Raw genomic sequence first — 18,624 nt, forward strand, 5'->3', positions numbered from 1 at the left:
CACAGAGAATAAGGTAAATAAGTTCTGAGTAAAATGGTCCCTAAGCATTCTTTTCCTGCCTCACAGGTGTTTGTAAGGTGCTTTGAGATCATTTATATAGAGATCACAATATCCTTGCACAACTCTTCTCAAATTTTCCTCTGAACAGAGAAGAAACTTAATATGAACTGTTTCTGTGCAGGGGGTCATGTTTCTTAGGCTCACAGAATGCTTTACTCACTAGCAGTCACTCTGATTTGTCTTTAAGATTAGTGATTTTTTTTCAATTAAAACAGAATGTAAAAGTATTGCTCAATTAGAAAGCATTATTGTGTAAGTAAGTACCCTTGAATGTACTTATCCGCTGGGAGCATGCAGATGTCTGTTGGAATTTAATTTCTCTGCAGCACGTTGGGGGTGGGGACAGAAGAGAAGTAGCCAGAAAATTATGGTTGCTGCAGTAAATACCAGGTTTCTCCCAGTGACCTGCACTGACTGCAGAGCTTATTACATCTAATGTAAGCATAAAACATCTGTTCAGCAATGCTGTTCTCTGGCTGGTCTGTATTTGTACCAGCAAATTATGCGTTCTTGGCTGATTGTTGCCTGTTGTGGGGAGTCATGAAGAAAAGGAGGTGTCACATTTTAAAGCTTACTGTAAAAAAGATGTTATGAAATACCTGCAAGGCAGCACTGCTCATTAAGCAGTGGAAACCTTGCCTCACCTCTGTGGTGTGGTCCTTTCTGAGCTCCACAGTCGTAGGTGTGCAGGCCAGCAGGAATCCTGTGGGTGGATGGTGTAGCCTGTAGCAAGCAGCATGGATGGTGAATAAGGCTGTTGTTTCAGAAAGCTAACTTTAGAGTCCCCTAAGGGTGTTTTTTATTTGGGGGTTCCTACAAAGTCAGTCTGTGTTGTCGGGTGGTGACACCCAGCGACAAGGCAGAGGTGGTGAACCTTGTGCTCTCAATCTAGCAAATTCTTCTCTGGAGTACAGTACTGCTGCTGGTACATGGCGTGCGCTGTCCTTGCTCTGAGCCATCGAAGGTGAATCCAGGGCACTGCCTTCAGCAGCTTGCGATTTTGCTTGATTTCAGTCACTGTTAGCAAAGCTGGCACTTCCACTGAGGTGGCTTTTACCCAACCGAAAAGGGTGCAGCAGCGCTAGTCATCTGGGCTTTGCAATAGCTTTTACCCCCTCAGGCTACAGAGCTGCAGTGAGTGCATCTGCACAGCGTGTTGGCCGTGAGTGGCTGTCCTGGGGGCAACTCCCCAGAGCTGGGGAGTCTGTGTAATACAGCAATTCCTGCTCTGGTTGTACCCAGTGCGGTTCGATGGACTCCCTTACAACCTGATAAGCTGGCTAGCGGCTGGCTCTGAACGGTGGGCAGAGTATCAGCTACATGAATAGAGTACAAAGCTGTTTGAGGTCACCGGTGTTCTTTTATCTGGTTTACAGGCTCTGTAGCTGCTGCTATTAGATATAGGAAGAAAATGCTTCTTTGTCATGGGATGTTTTACATTCTAAACAACACCTTGTTTGGGTGGGGTTTTTTTTGTTTTGTTTTGTTTTTAATGTAGTGTTTCTGAAGGGGATCCTGGCAGTAAGTATGAGCCACCAGCCTGAGCAGTTCTTTTGTACCGATGCTTTTGAATCTGTGTCTGTGTTAGCGTATTTCCTAGGGAAGTAGCCGAGACAGGATCATTCACACCTCAGATTAAATTTATTTATTTTATTAGCAGCAGCTTCAGTATCTCCAATTTTCAGCACTTGGTAAAGATGCAGAATTTGCTTTTTTGCAAGAAAGCCTTCGTGTGTGTTTCCATGTGTGAATCTTGTTTCCATGGCATCAACCTTTAAGCTCGAGAAGCATTGGTGGGAGCATTAGCCAGTGAATAGGCATTGGGAGCCAGCCCTGCTCCCATGTAGGGCTCTGACTTGTGGTGAGGATAATGACACGGGATATGGTGATGATTTATGCATTGTAATAGTCAGGGCTTAAAGCTTTGCCTGTCTGCAATATTGTGGAATAGAAGACTTGATGCAATCCTGCTAGTGCTCTTGCAAAGGTATTGCTTTTCCTGCTGCTTTGCCTTGATTTTTCTGAAGATGAGGCCATGCTGGACTGTGCTGTGGCTTGAATTATTTTTCTTGCCCTGTTTTCCCAAATGCTTTAATGTCTTGGCTAAGCACCTCTATCCTAAAGAGTCTGTTTTGTCTTCCTTGCCATTGTTGTGTTAGGATGGCAGTGACCAAACGTTTTCATGTCACAGTTGTGGTGCAGGTACATTGTGAATAGTAGTGATTGCAGTATTTATTTGTAACACAATTGCTCAAGCTAGTCTGTCTGTCAGTCTTGGGCATCTCTTTTCCAGTAAATGCTCAAGCACAGTGAGCCAAGTACAAGGACTGTTTTGTTAACTTCCATGGTTTTATGTTATGCAGACATTAAGGTGACTGTAGCAGTTTCTCTGGCAGTAAAAACTATAAAGTTATGCACTCACAAAACCATATAAAATTTTGATGGTATGGACTTCTATTTTTTTATATATAATTGAGCATATACTTCTGTTTTATATTTTATCTTTATATATATAATATATTTTATATATATTAAATCTACTTTTAAGAAGTAGAAGAATGTGTTTATTAATTTTCTCCAGCTCAGTAGTATGTGTAACGGGCAAGTAGGTGCAAGACCTAACGGATACATGAACTGGATACAGGGTTTTGAGGGGATTGCTTGCGTTTCGATTTAAAACTTGAGGGCACTCAGCAGAGTAACTTGGTGTAAGATGATGTCTATATTATGTCAGACAATTATGCCAGCAGTGACACTGCAAAAGAATTCGATGGGAGAAACAAACCCTTGCAGTAAGGCAGCGGGCTGCTCTCAGTGCTTGTGTTACCATCATTTGTGAAGAATTTAGGAAAGTTTAGTGAGTGATACTACATGGTATATGCTAAAGCAACTTAAACATCTGACATGTTCACAGCAGCTGCAAAGAAGAAAGAAAAATACATTGGCTATGAGTACGCTTTGAAAAGAAATTCATAACTGATTTCCATCACTAATGAATGAGCTTGTGAGAAAATGTTTGCATTGGTTTCTTTTTTTCTGCAGCTTTAAAAAATTAAACTGGCCTGCTGCTAATAGAAGAGTTGAGTTCTATTGTATTTTTTCTCCATTCTAGACAAATGACCATAGGGATCATATCGCTTCAGGTTTATCACACTGAGCCTGTATACTTTGTGCAGTTTTTCAGGGATCATCTGGAAAAACAGTATAGATAAGAGAAATGGAGATCCTCGTTGCCCTTCTGATTCCCAGCTGTCTCTGTATGGCTCTGATCTTGCAAAGGCTTAATCTGTGTTTGCTCTATGCCCATGAATAGGATTGTTGGATCCAGTGGATGTTGTCAAAGGTGTGATGTTTCTGCAGAATTGTGGCTAGTCTTGTTTCTGAGGATTGAGATGTCAGTGGTGACTGTATTTTGAAAAGAAAATGCCTGTTTATTAACAAAACAAACAAACATACCCTCCTGCCACTAAGCCCCTAAGTGAGCCTACAAATGAAAATTCGTTTAAAAGTGAGAACACTTCAACCTTGATTTTTGCATCCTACAAACTGTACTTGTTTGTTTCAGGTTATTTTTTAATTTCCTGTCATAATGGTTGTTGTCTTCATACTGGTAAGCGGGGTTTTTTTAATTCATTCATATTTCTTTTTCAGATTGCATGTGGCTCAGAGCATAATCTGGCAGTAGTTGGTAAGTAGCTTAATTTTATATCAAATCCTCTCACCTTTTTTTCATTTTGAAGTAGCACAGGATGAAAGAAAAACGTGCACATCTTACATACTGAGTGATTAAGGGCACCCTGTGCAGCTGAAAGGAGGAAAGTAACATATAGATGTGGAAGATAGAAGAAGAGAAACGGGTAGCATAAATGGTGATGATGAAAAGGTGCCCTCATTGACCAGCCCCAGTAAGGAAAGAGGGGTTGATGGATGTAACAGCAAAATACATCTGCAAAGTGCTACAGCGTGTTTTAGAATGGAGCTGTTGCAATAATTCAAGCTGCAGATTCAGAGTAGCATCTAAACTTGAAGCTGGTCAAAAGTATCTTTGTTTAACATGGAAATTTTCAATGAAAAAAAATCCTGGATCTTTTGTTGTTCAAAGCTTGGAAAAATCTTCAAAATGTCAGTCAATGGTAGTCAGGTTCTTCAGTGCATCTTAGTATAATGCAGCTGTTGTAATGATGAAAGTACTAGGAAGCTAATGTTGGTGGAAAAATTGAATTTTGTGTACTAGTTCCAGGAACAATCAGATTCTTGCTTTCATGTGATGAGTTGATAACTGGTTTGATACGTCATTGCTGCTATTTATAATTACATGTTTAAGAACATTTTTAACTGTAGTTTTTCTGGTGCTTTATAAAGGTGGTCAGCATAATTATCCCTATTAATAAACAGGGTGAGAGATGAAGAAAGGAATTCTACGCTAATCAGAGCTGGAAATGAAACAGTCTTCTAAGGTTCAGGCCAGTACTCCATCCACATAGATATTTTTGATTGCCATGACTGATGCATTGGGATGTTAAGTGAAGAATTTCTTTGATTTTTCCTAAGTGTGGTGTGACAGGTGTGGAGAAACCAGCTATTTGTTATCCAACCTGCATTACATGTCCTAATTCTTAAGGTATTTATTTTAGCTTGGTGTCTTATCAGTTTCATTAACTGGCCATAGAGGTGGTGTTCTGTATATGTAGTATATTTCCATATATACTGTAGTATATTTTCTAATTATGCTTCTACAATTAAACCTTGTAGCAAACTTGTTAAGTTCTACTGAGTTTATGGCTGTCTCTAAGAAAAGATTTTCCCTTTACCTTCTCCCTGCTTGTTCAGTGTCACATGCCTGTATTAATTGTCAGGCTGGTGCTTCTGAATGTCAAATGAAGAGCAATCTGAAGAATCACATTGTGTTTCTTGCTGAATTGATGAAGTAAAAGTGTACTGCTAGCAGATTCCTCCAGTGTGCACAAAAGCAAAGCATTGAGTTTGAATAACCTTCTCTCTCCCTATGTCCTTTTAAGCTTTCTGCCTTCTAGGCAGAAATCTCTGGAAAAAATGGGTAGGGGAAGGAAATTCTAGAAGAAAGTTACAATAAACTAAGAACTTTGCATATGTAAAGAACATCATATGCCTAAGCTGTGTGCTGCACTCATTGAATTCAATGGGAAAATTATCAATGCTGGGAAGCTAGTCAATTTTATTTCAAGGACAACAGAGATGTGATGTTACTATTTTTTTTGAACTAAAGAACTATGATACATTTTATTCCTGAAATGAATTTTTACATGTGCTTTTAAAAGGTTGACATTTTAGAACACTTTGTGGTAGGATTTCTTTGATCACTTGTCACTCTTGGTTCAAAGCTGTCAACTGTTACATTCCTTAAAGATATCACACAGATTTCCATAAATATGTCTACTTGATTGTACAATTTTCTAATAACTTATCATTCAAGCAGAGTTTATTGGGGACAACTATATCATCAGTTTCGTTCTTAATTAGTAAATGCTTGAGTGGTTGACTTTTAGACTGAAATAACTCAAGTTCAATATGAAAGGTAAACTGGAAAGCAAGCCTTTAACAGTATAATATTCAAGTCACTATTTCTGGTTGTATATACAAATGTGTTTGTGCTTTTTTTTTATTGCATCATCTTTTAAATAGAAACATTTTTAAGACAGAGAGGCGAGATTTATGATTCATTTCACAAATGCTGAAGTTGTATTCCAATCATCTTGCTGATGATACAAACTGATTTGTAGGGCTAGCAAGCAGTTAGTGTCTTCACGTTACTTTATAGAGTCTGCATCCATTTGTACGGTTCAGTTATCTGAATTCTCTTTTCTTGCTTTCTTCTACTGAAGTCAGTGCAAAATTTGGCTGTTCTCTTCACTCATGGCACTGACTCCTTTTTTCATGGGTAAATTGGAAGAAATTCAGTTTTCAGTTGATCATGACGTAAATGTTTGATATAAAGGAAAAGGAGGTGTGGGATGTCTCCAAATATACCTACATTTCTAAACTTAGTGAGTTAAAAGTAATAATTAGTACATGAAAAACTGTAAACATCTTCACTTCTAGCTCTTGGTGAAAACACTTAAAATTTTGTTTTGGTTTGGTGTTCTCCTGTGACACTAATTCTAAAATTTGCAAGTATTGTAATATTTTTCACGTTTGTGTGACTTTTCACTTGAAAACAAAAATCCCTGCCTAATAAGAAAAAAAACCTTGCGCTTTTCACCTCAATCAAGGACTAATCATCGTGGAAGCCAGCCTATTCTTGATTGAAAAAAATGAATAGTTATTTAATAAATGCCGTATAACATCTCACATCTGAAAAAATCTTCCAACACTGAAAACTGTGTATGTACTTACTGAGCACAGCAAAGGCTGGCTTTTCAACCTGAGTACAATAGCCACACTGTGTAGCACTGAACTTCATGATATTAAGACAGAATCTTTCAATGATTGAAATACACAATGGAACTAAATCACAGTGACAAAATTGAGCTTTTCCAGGTTTGGGAGTCTATAGTGTTTTCAACACTGAAAAAGTGAGGAGTCAACACTGAAAAAGTGGGGAGGTTTGATTCTTACCCTAACAAGCATGTGACTAAAAATGGTATTTATGGAGAAGGCTCTTATCAAGTTCCTACCCACTCCTCACTAAGAATTTGAACCTTTCTTTTAAAAGAGAATACTTATCCTTTAAGAGAACACTTAGCATGCCACATGCAGCTCATGCAATGCCTTGACTGTGCTGCAACCACAGGGCACAGGACAGAATGCCTTGAAGAGCCTCCAAATGCAAATGCCTTATTTTAATAAAAATTAAGCACAGAAATTTTATTCAAGCCTTCTTGAAGTAGTAAAAAAACAAACACCCCCCACCTCCCCCCCACCCCCCCAACCATTACAGGATTGACACTTTTATAGTCTGGGTCTCCCCAAACCTTGGTAAAGCATAATATCCCTTTTTGGTCTTGCTTTTAGCCGTTTTCTCAACCTGTACAAACCAATAAAAATCTTCTAAAAGAAAAGTACTGGAAGATGTGTAGGGAGAAGTGCTTGTTTTAAAGACAGTTTTAAAAGCTTATTAGCTTCAGTTGAAGTCCATCTTTAAAGCAGCCTTCAAAGGGGAATTTGGGTCCCCTTTACTGTATGTTTATAAGCAGTTATTTCTCACCTGGTCTGTGCATGCCTACAGTAGTGCAGTGGCTGATACCAAATCTAATTGGTGATTCTTCTGCTAATGTAACAGGTAACTTGGACACTTTTAAGTGTTTTTGTGTGTTTGGAAGAGAAAGACATGGACCTTTCAAGTAAACATTTTCTTGTATGGTGTTTTGAAGGGGAAAAGTGTTTGGATGTGTGGCTACTTCAAATAATGCAAATGGCTTTTCCTTGCACTTACATAGTCAGTGTGGTGAATTCTGACTGCTGCTCAGGGCAATGCTATTTTCTTGCATGGAGGATTTAAAACCTTCAGTGAGATAGACCACAAATCCTGGCTTTGATACCACTGTGTAGTGATTCACCGCAAGGGCACTGTCAGTGCAGGTGGTGGTGGTGCAGCAGTGTTCACAAGAAGAAATTGGACTTTGTGATTATTGTCGTTGTACGGTTACTCCCTTGATATTTGTCTCTGTCTCCTTTGGACCTTTTTCTTTTCAGGTTAGCTACTTAGCACTGCTTTTCCCTGTGCGTAATGGTGGTGGAGAGGGCACTGTGTAATTAATGTTACAACAACAACAAAAAAAGCCCTAAATGTCCAAGCTGGCCATCCAACCATAAGCATGTTTTGCACACAGAAGCACAAGTGACATATGAGGAGACGAGTCCCTGTCTGATCACATTGAGCCCCATTTCAGTGTGTTCAATGCAACAGCATTTTCATACAACATTTTTAAAACCACATCTCAACTTTCTGCTAAATAATAAGCCCTTCCAGAAAAGGGTTAGTTTTGTCTCCTGTTGCCTTTTTTGTTTGCTGTATTTTGGAATGTGTGGTCTGTTTCAAGATCAAGTTAAATCCAGTTGGCGGCAGGTCACAAGTGGTGTTCCCCAGGGCTCAGTACTGGGGCCAGTTCTGTTTATCAATGATCTGGATGAGGGGATTGAGTGCACCCTCAGCAAGTTTGCGGATGACACCAGGTTGGGAGGGAGGGTTGATCTGCTGGAGGGTAGGAAGGCTCTACAGAGGGATCTGGACAGGCTGGATTGATGGGCTGAGGCCAACTGTATGAGGTTCAACAAGGCCAAGTGCCGGGTCCTGCACTTGGGTCACAGCGACCCCATGCAGCGCTACAGGCTTGGGGAAGAGTGGCTGGAAAGCTGCCTGGCAGAGAAAGACCTGGGGGTGCTGGTTGACGGCTGAATGTGAGCCAGCAGTGTGCCCAGGTGGCCAAGGTGGCTAACGGCATCCTGGCTTGTATCAGAAATAGTGTGGCCAGCAGGAGCAGGGAAGTGAGTGTTCCCCTGTACTCAGCACTGGTGAGGCTGCACCTCGAGTCCTGTGTTCAGTGTTGGGCCCCTCACTACAGGAAAGACATTGAGGTGCTGGAGTGTGTCCAGAGAAGGGCAACCAAGTTGGTGAGGGGCCTGGAGCACAAGTCTTATGAGGAGCGGCTGAGGGAGCTGGGGCTGTTTAGCCTGGAGAAAAGGAGGCTGAGGGGAGACCTTATCGCTCTCTACAACTACCTGAAAGGAGGTTGTAGTGAGGTGGGTGTTGGTCTCTTCTGTCAGGTGGCTGGAGATAGGACAAGAGGAAACGGCCTGAAGTTGTGCCACGGGAGGTTTAGATTGCATATTAGGAAAAATTTCTTTACTGAGAGGGTTGTCAGGCATTGGAACAGGCTGCCCAGGCAAGTGGTTGAGTCACCATCCCTGGAGGTATTCAAAAAGTGCATAGACAAGGCACTTCAGGATATGGTTTAGTGGGCATGGTTGACAGTTGGACTCGATCTTGAAGGTCTTTTCCAACCTAAATGATTCTATGATTCTATTCTAAGATTGTCTTCTCTGTGGCTCATGTTCAACCACTGTTGTAAATATCATGATATGGGCATTCACATCCCTCTGAAGCTGCAATTCATCCAGTTGGAGAGTAAACAGTAATACTAAATTTAATAGAAGAACAGTCTTTGTAGAGGAAATTAGGATAAAACATCCCTCCACTCAAATGGTTGGTTGTGCTTTAAATGCTCTGATCTAAAGTATGCGGTAGTGTTAGAGGAGCAGTAAAAGAATTATTATTCCATGATGTGTTAAAATTTGTTCCTTATGTTCTTGCACTGGAAGAACATAGTAATAATGAGCTGGAAAACAAATGTCATCAAAGTTATCCCAAACTTTTAGGGAGCTGGTGATTACTGTCCTAAAATGGTGGTGGTGCTGCTAATGGCATCTCAAACACTTTGGTTCCACGTTTTGTAATAAGTAAGCTGAAGGGTTCTTACATGGGGACCCACTACCTCTTAATTAACAAGGTCACGTTCTTTTAGTGAAGTTCCATGATTCCAACTAAATTATTGTATAAAGCATCAGTTGAGGAAGTACTGTAACTAATTATGAAAGGCATATTTCTATGGCAGAGTGAGCACCAATGGGGAGAGGAAACTGTGCAGGCTGATGGATGGATCTCTGTGTTATGCTGACAGTATTACTTACATGTTCACAGCAGCCCTACAAAGAGGCAGATGTAGTCATGTGTCTGACATTCAGTCCCAGGGGACTCGGCAGTCTGTCATAAAGAGAAGAATCATAAATTCTCTCTCTTGCTTTTTGTATTGCTGTAGTATTTGGAGGAATCTTCAGCATACGCAGTGGAGGGCACTGATGTTCAGCAAGGAGCCTCAGTCTGCTAGTCTATTGCTTTATTTATTATGCATGAAAAATCCCAGTGCAGCCCGGGTCTCTATTGTAAAGGTTTCCTGGCAGACCAGCATGGAGTCATGTTGCAGCACACTATCTCTTTGCATTGCAGCACTAATCACATTCTCTGCTTATTAAAGGGCACCTGGCTTTGAGTAACCATCACTGTTGTCATTTCATGGGGGTTTTATGCTGGCCTTCTAAATTTGTTCTCTGGCAGAGCCATTTTGTATGTCATTTAGCTCTTAATGTGGCTTTGACTGTTAAAATAGCTCTTCGAAATATAAACTGCTTTGGTTATATTAGTTGTGAAAAAGCAGCCTTGCTCATGTCATTAGCTGAGCACCTGTCTGAGTGCTTTCTACAGAGCTAGATACAGATCTGACATCACAGTTTTCCTGTCATGTTTAGATACAGTGAGCCCTAACAGTGCTGTTCAAATGTCTTTTAGCTTTGTGTTTCTTTTCCATAGACTATTTCATGCTCCAGGCAAACTAATTGTTCCTTTGGTAAGATAGAAGCTGAAAATGAATTTCAAATGTCTGATTTTTTGTGATTTTCAGCAAGTTAAACTCACAAAATCTGATCCTCTGATCTCTTTGAGCTTCTTTTCGAAGGGCTAGTGGGAAGCCAAGCTGCCAACTATTTTATGAATTTGTGGGTGTAAGGTGATGAGGAGAGAAATGAGGAAATGCTAATTTGAGCATTTGGGAAAAGCTTTCCGATGGGGCTAAAAAAAGTTTTGTATCAACCAAAATATCTAAAGTCAGTGGCCGCCAGCTATAGGAAAGGGAGGATATTTTGCTGGGAAAAGCTAATAAGATCCACAGGAAAACACTGGATCATATTGACCCCTAGATAGAAACTTCAGAGTTTAGGATAAGATCTGGCTGTACTGCATCTTCTATGACTGAAATGAAGCCTAGATTTTACAGCTACCTTCTTTTTCAGGCTTTGTCACTATACTGATGCGTGTTTTGGGCGATTTGACTCTGCAGAATGCTTTGTTCATCTTCCTCTCTGTGTGGCTTGTCAATTTAGATTGTGAAATCTTTGGAATAAAAACTGCCTTTTAGTGTCTTTTAGCACTGCCTAGCACAACGGGACCTGATTTTATTATTTTTTTTTTTTTAATACTGCATTACAACTAATAATAGTTGCAATCACTTTCCTTCCCCTCAGAGAGGAAATTTTAAAATATAATTAATCTTGGTGTGTGTGTCTCTATCATAATTTATATCATTTGGCATATAAACAGGTAATAATGCAGTGCTTGTCATATTGTTTACAGTGTGGTTTCCTGTCGTTACCAGGTACAGAGCTGCCTAGGCTTTGAAAATAAAAGCTGTTATTTTTCTGTATAAAAAGCTCACAGTTCTTGTAAAATTTTTAATTGAACTTTACATATCACTGTGGTGTCAGCTTATAGTTTATCTAGAGTTGAGCTTTTGTGCGCTAACTGTCATTATGTTTCCTGCAAGACACCACATCACATCTGCAGGGATAATTCCTCTGTGTCAAGAACCCTGCAAAAGATGGGTAAGAGGCAAGCATGCAGCATTAACCTCTGGTGACAGCTAAAAACCATCGAGCTGGAACTATGAGTGGCAGTTAGAGGAGATAATTGTTATAGGAAGCTAGCAAACAACCAGGAAATGCTACCAAGCAAGCATTTCACTTGAAGCAGAATGAGAGCTCTTGCTTGCAGGTATTTGTGAAAAGGAAAAGTCGTTCCACCTGGTTTTAGAAAATTATGGAGGGCGGGAAGACTTAAGAGTAGGAGCTGCAGTACAGATGCATGCAATCCTTTGTCAGAGGGTTCACTGGATGGATACTAAGTATTTAGAAAACAAATTAGATTTTTATCATATTTGTTTACTCACAGGCTTTAAGCGGAGCAATTACTTTAAAGTAGAAGAAAAATATATCCGATGTATCTAAGGCATATTTATCTTAATTTTCAAGAAAGCAAACAGGAGTAACAAAAATAGTCACTCTTGCTCACCAAAGAGAGATTAAGTGTTTGTTGGCTATAAAATTAAATAAAAGGACGGACAAATGTCTGGCTTCAGGGAGTCATCTAGAGCACATAGGAGAGATGCTCACCGAAGTAAAAACACAAGGTCAGCAAAGCAGCTGAAAGCACTTGGAAGTGCAACAAATTACAGCTTCAGTACTATCCTACTGAGCAATGCCTAAGTAAGCTGTGCTGATGATTCTGGGTTCTGTACATCTTACAGCCTCAACACTTAAACTTTTAAGTGTAGTGTTGAGTAGAAATTTTGTACCTTGAGGGTTGACAGGAGGGAAAGGTGGTTTATATTTAGAAAGCTGGCATGAGGAGTACCCTTACTGTGCTGTGGGATTTGTGGCTCTGCAGGAGTGAATGTCTTGCTGTACAGCCTTGGGTTGACTGCCACATGTTTGTGTGTACTCACTATCCAGCTTCTTTATGGAGCACTAAGACATTTTTCTGTCAGTGCACAAATAAATATGTGTGACCTAGCTTAGCTGGTTACGTGTTATAAGTGAATAATCTGTGAAGCTTTTTTCTTGTGATATTTTTTGTGTGTGCATCTTACTAACACTATCTTAAATACTCTAGGTAGCTTTCTGCTTAATTAAAACATCTGAAGTAGGGGTTTTTTTTGAACATTTGAGATTGGCTTGATGATGAGTTGGAGTTTTTCGGAAATGCACATTTCAAAGTCATCTTTGCTGCCCAGTTTTTGGATTTTACAATGCATTTTCGTCACATTCTTCAACTGCGCTCTTTTAGTTATGAAGGTCAGAAAAATCTTTTAAAAACTAAAGCTGAAAGCAGAGATGCTGACAGTGACATAGGTCTGAGAGATGATGCTGTATATAACCACATAATTGCAAGGCTGGTGATGAAACAGGGACATTTCTGGGACAATACACGTATCCCTCACATGGTTGTAATTGCAGAGGACTAAATGCACACATCAGAGCAGGCTTCTTGAAGCTTTTGTAAACCAAGATTGATGGGGAATTGTTCCTCCAGCTTTCCATAAGGGCAGATCCTCTTTTCCCACTTTAGGAATTAGGACTTTGAACTTGAAGGTAGCAGAAATTGTAGTGGAGAAAATCTGGAGGTATTAGCTGGCAAGCAAGATTGTTTTTCTTACTAATAACAAAGAAGCAGCCATTCAAGCTTGCAAGCCCAGAGAAACATTCAGGGTAAAAATAAAGCATTTTATTAAAAACCATTGGCTTTAGAGAGGTGAGTATTTAAAAAAATATTAGGGCAAAAAAGTCAAACCAGAGATGAAAGTTGGCATATTTGTAAAAATTACCCTTTACTTGTCCTTGCTTTCTGAACTTGTTTCACTCAAACACTTCTTTATGTAAGGGAAGTAACAAAGTAATTAAAATAGAAAATGCTTTTGAGACTCATTTCACTGTTGTGCTTTTTCCTGTGCTTTTTGCAGAGTCTCTGACGAGCAACCAGGCTAAACCAGGACTTTTATTATTTCTGAGAAATGTCTTTGCCTCATTTTATTTTTAGATTGTCGGGCTTACCTGAACAATGAGAAAGCGAGAAGGGCTGAAAGTTATGCTGAACAGGGCTTTAAGAGACATTTAACACAGCACATTTAACATTTCTTGCGGAGCAGCGAGAAGGGTTGATATATTCATGCTGATCAAGTAAATCAAACAAAAATCAGGTCAAGCATGTTATAGTTGTTTATGGCATGGTTTCAAACATAACTGTAGTTAGCAGGATGCTGAATTAAGTGAGAGACTACCGCTACATATAAAGGTCTCGGTGCCCATCAGTCTTTGAGGAGCAAAATGCCTGTATTACCTGTGTATTTGATTGTGATAGCTCTAAACTTGCTAAAGATGGTAGCACACCTGTCAGTGTTCTTAAAAACAAATAAACCCAACCAACAACAACAGCCACAACAATGCCCCCCCAAACTGTAGTGATTTTAAAAAACAGTATGCTGAGTCCTTCTTGATAGATTTTTCAAATGAGATAGTGACATTTTCCCTAGCTTAATAAGCGTTCTGGCCTGCATACTCCTCCCCTCTACAAATCTAGTGGAATAATTACCTTGAGAAGATAATATATGATGTATTGATTCTGGCTTAAACATTGCTTGTGTATGTTATAGCACTGATTTGCTAAATTAAATGTTTTCTAGGAGGGCCTTCACATGATGCCAGGAACTCATGTTATAGGCTTAACTCTCTTCTCTCTGCCTTTTGTGCAGATTTAGCATCTTATTATATCCCTGCTCTGTAGTCTTGTATTGGAACAAATTACTAGATTACTATAAAGTGATTATGATGGGGAGCAGTAGCCCAAGGCAATAGGTGGAAGAGGTGAAACTGCCAAATCAGCTGATAAAGAGGACATGAAATCCAATGTTTAACTCTGCTCTTATTCATGGGTAATATTCACTTGCTATTTGTTTTTTACATGGCCTGTTCTGTGAGTGTGAGGTTACACCCAGGGAGCCTGGCAACCATATTTGCTCTTTTGTACAACTTTTTTTGCAATATCTTCAGCCAGCTCACGTGATGCTGTACCACAGTGAAATTTCCAATGCTTATACCGGCTGTGAGAGTGACCTCCAGTGTTCTCTATGGCCCTTCCTTTGGCCTTCCTAGACCTGGGGTCCTCTGGGGAACTTCGCAAAATGCAGCAGATATTTGCAGCAGAGTTTTGATATTATGTGACCTGCAGTGCTAGTGACTTAAAAATCTATAAGTTGTTCACAAATCTCCTATTATTTACCTTGTAAAAGAGAATGAGGCTGTTCTGTATACCCCAGAGTATCACTGCCAATGAGACATTCTGTAATGCAAGACACAATCCTTTTCTGATGAGTGAAGGACATACATGGCTAGAAGATTTCAGTTTCCATTTTTCTCAGTAGGAAAGAATTTCTGTCACTCAAGAACTTTGAATAGAAAGGATTCTGAACTTGATGAGCTTTCTTTTTTTTTCCTTGTGGATGATGCTCAGAACAACTTAAGAAAACATGGAGAAATTCTTCTATTGGGATACATCATTAATCATCTCCCCTTCCCCTTCTTTAGGCATTTTGCTATTAATTTTTTAAAATAATTACCCCATCATGACCTTGGTGACAAATTTGAGTTGCCAAGAGATTGAACGAGTAAGCAGATGCTTTGCTGTGAATGTCAAAGATATTAAACTGGAGGTTGTCTTCTGTATGCCTTTGATTTTCAGTGGCACCAGCTGCTATCTTGCTGAGTTGAGACATTTCAGATAATGGGCAGGATGACAAGCAACACAAATCCATATAGTGGTTTAATTCTGAGTAGGGAGCTCACTTGACTGGAAAGGGACGTTTGCTTTCGCTTACAAACTTCCTATTTTTTTCCCCTGAACTGTTTCCTCCTGCGTGTTTTCTCTTGTACTGGTTTTTTTTTTCAGTTCTGAACATTTCAAGGTCTTTTAAAATAGAATGAGAAGAAAGGTGTATCTCTTAAAGCCCTGCAACATGTACTTTTAAATGAGCACATGCGATGCTTGGTGTGTAATGTGTCAATGGTGAAAGATGTATGCATGCTCAAGGGGTAAGCACTGTTTTACAGTGTAGCCTGCTGAATTTCATTGTATTGACAGAATCTTGGTAGCTGTTACATTTGCCAACATGTGTATTTTTTATGATATTGATTTAATAAATGCTTACTTGCAACTCCTGTAAAACAAGTTGTTCTCTATTTTTGATAGGAATAATTCATAATTTGTTACTGTTCCCTGCTGACCTAATACAGTAGATCAAATCTGTGACCTTTACTTCAAGGGGAGTTCTGTAACTGAGCCCTCCAAATGGGATTATTTCAGAAATCACAGTCGCGTATGAATTTATCATGTTAATGTGTGCTTCACATTGAACATGAAGGATGATGTGTTACGTAAGACAAATTTGTGGCACTCACTGGTTCTCTGTGTTGTAGACCCAGTGCATGGGTAGTTCTGGCCTTTTCCTAGAAGTAGATGTATATTTAGGCAAGAAAAGTAAGTACTTTATGTCACTTTTGTGCAGAGGAGGGGAAGAGTGTCACTAGTCTCTGTGCCTTACCATGAGTTGTTGGACAGCCCTCTCACTGTCTGATTTGTGGTCACTGAACATGACTTTAGTCTCCTCTGTTACAGCACTTTTTGGTGGGTAATGAAAGGATTCATACCAGAGGCAACTTTTAGACATGCTTATTTAACCTGGAGTCTTCCTTTAGTCCCAGTAGTGCAGTTCTCCTGTTCCTCTCCTATAGAGGAATGCCAGGCAGGAAGAAGGCAGCTGCAAGTCTCCCTGTGCCAGAATCGAGACATAATCAGGGTTGTTAGTCTATGCTGCTTTTTTGGTGCATCTGGACAGTCATAACCTTAATGCTCATGTGAATTTTTTTCTGTAGGCCCAAAATGTTAAAGGTGTCAGGGTTTGATATCCTCGCTGTTCTAAGACCACCACTCACTCTATTTTTAAGCTTTTTGTATTGTTTTCGTGGTTTTTGTTTGGTTTGGGTGTCCGTCCGCCCCCCCCCCCCACGCCCCCCCGAGACTTGTTTTGCCACCTACTAATGAAAGGAGGCAGGAATCCAAATATATTCTGCTTACATCCAAGCCTTGTGTTGCCTGCCATTTACAGCAGGAGTAGTATGATGGTTTGCTGTCACTTAGATGTCACTCAGATTTCTTCAGTCTCGATAGTACACTGTTGATAAGTTAACTGTAAGGCAAGATTCTTCCTAGGTAAATTCTGAATACCTTAAAATAAAAAAGCCAGAATGCTACTGTATAGCTTTTGTAGATTTTTTGAATAAAGAAGCAGCCACTTTATTTTTTTTAAGCAGTGTAGTAAAGAAATCTTGTTCTGTTGACAAGTTCAGAATGAGTCTTGTGCAATACTTCTCTGTCTGCTTGGATCCTCCTCCTTCTCCCATCTGCCACCTTCTCACTCTAAGGAAAGGGAACTCCATTCTGTCAAAGCAAAGTGCCAATGAAAAATAGGGAAAGACTTTTAAGAGCAGCTTTTGGATGAGACCATTCACTGAAATCAAAACAAATATAATCACAGCTCTCTATAGTTTTGCCCTGGATACCTAGCAAAAGGTTAAGGCTAATGTGTAGTAAGATACAGTCCCTCCAGTGAAGAAAGCATGGTTCAAAAAGGCAGAAGAAAAAGAGGGAAGTAGAAGGGCAGAATCATTTACTAATGCCTGTGATCGGTGCTCCATGGCAACATATTCCTTGCAAGTAACATAAATACCTATTAAGCAAAGGGATTCCCCAGCAAGCAAATTAAATGCCAGAAATCGAACAAGAGTGTGGGGTTTTTTTTCTCTCTAGGTAATTAGAGTAGCTACCATTAAAGTATCATAATTGAAATGGATGCTCTGTAACTCTTCTGAACTATGAGATGTACCTCATTTTGAGGTATCCCACTTCAGAGGCTGTATATTTTTGTATGTTTACAGTTGCTTTCTCATGCTTTCTGAAGTTGTTGCTTTCTAACTTTGAGGATAGCTTCCCTCTGCAAAGATCTTTTGGCTGCTTCTGCCTGAATGCTGATTCGCAAATTCAGTGGGAGCAGTTAAAGCCTAAGAATGATAAACTTGTATTATTACAGGAACTTTGTGCATTCATTTAACTCCCCAGGGCTGGAGCTCAAACCTGGTAATTGTCTTGACTTAAAACGAATGTGTTGAGTTTCACCCTAATCCTTAAGAAGCATATGTCCACAAGTGGCGATCTCTGCCCATAAGAGTTAAAGATTAGAGAATTTCAGGACTGGTTTTGATAGTTCAGCTTGAGATATCAAAGCACAGCAGCGCGGTCACTTACAAAATAATTATAGTAAATGTGCTTATGCTTTCTTTATGCCTGGAATTTCATTGGAAGATACTCAGTTGGATATCTGGGGCAAGGGCAGCAGAAATAACAGGATTTTGTCTGCTGGAGATGCTGAGCTTGCAGGCTCCACAGCTGAGAGTGCTGAATGCACTGTGTGGTGGGTCCTAGGGAACTGAAACTGTGAGGTCCTGCTTGAGTCACCATGCCACACTCCTGCTGCTGTGGGCACTCCACCTTACCCTCATCACACATTTGTTGGGTCCATGTGGCCATGAATTAGATGGTTTTCATTTCCTCTATTAATAGGCTGTTCTAGATCCACACTCCTTGGCTGGCCGAAAGCTTGTTTTACTGTCCAGTGTAAAGTCTTAGGATATGTGCTCCTCTCCCCAACCCTAAAACCTAAGCAAAAATTCTAAGTCAAAATTTTGTGATCTCCTTACAGAAGTGTAGGACAGGTATGGGAGGGATTATATAGGGGAGAAGTCTGTAGATACAACTTGTCTGAAGTCCAGTTTCTCTGCTTTATATAGTGGGATGACTTGTTTTCTTGTGTACTGGCTCCACAGAAAAAAAAGTCAGGCACAAAGCAAGTGTTTCATCCTGTGAAGAGCTGGTTTCCAGGCCGTTATATAGCACTGTAAAATAGTCTACTAAGCTGCATTAGTGTTGGATAGAAGATCAAGCCTGAAGTCAAGTTTGAATCATGTTGTAAGCTGTTAAACACCTGGCCAAGACAGTAAAATGTTGATGATGCTGCAGTACTGCAAAGCTGTAACTTGATGAATAAATGCTTTCTATAGTATGACACGCCTCCATTTGGTATTCTGTACATGACA

General features: G+C 39.9%; 1 protein-coding gene across 1 annotated transcript in view; it reads left to right on the forward strand.

The window, feature by feature from the left end:
* SERGEF (secretion regulating guanine nucleotide exchange factor) overlaps positions 1-18,624 on the forward strand; it is a 175,539-nt gene that overhangs the window by 101,901 nt on the left and 55,014 nt on the right. Inside the window, 1 exon segment of the mRNA XM_052811578.1 lies at positions 3,712-3,748. Coding sequence (XP_052667538.1) covers positions 3,712-3,748 — 37 coding nt within the window.

This window comes from Harpia harpyja, chromosome 16 (genome assembly GCF_026419915.1).
Source record: "Harpia harpyja isolate bHarHar1 chromosome 16, bHarHar1 primary haplotype, whole genome shotgun sequence".
Classification (NCBI taxonomy): Eukaryota; Metazoa; Chordata; class Aves; order Accipitriformes; family Accipitridae; genus Harpia; species Harpia harpyja.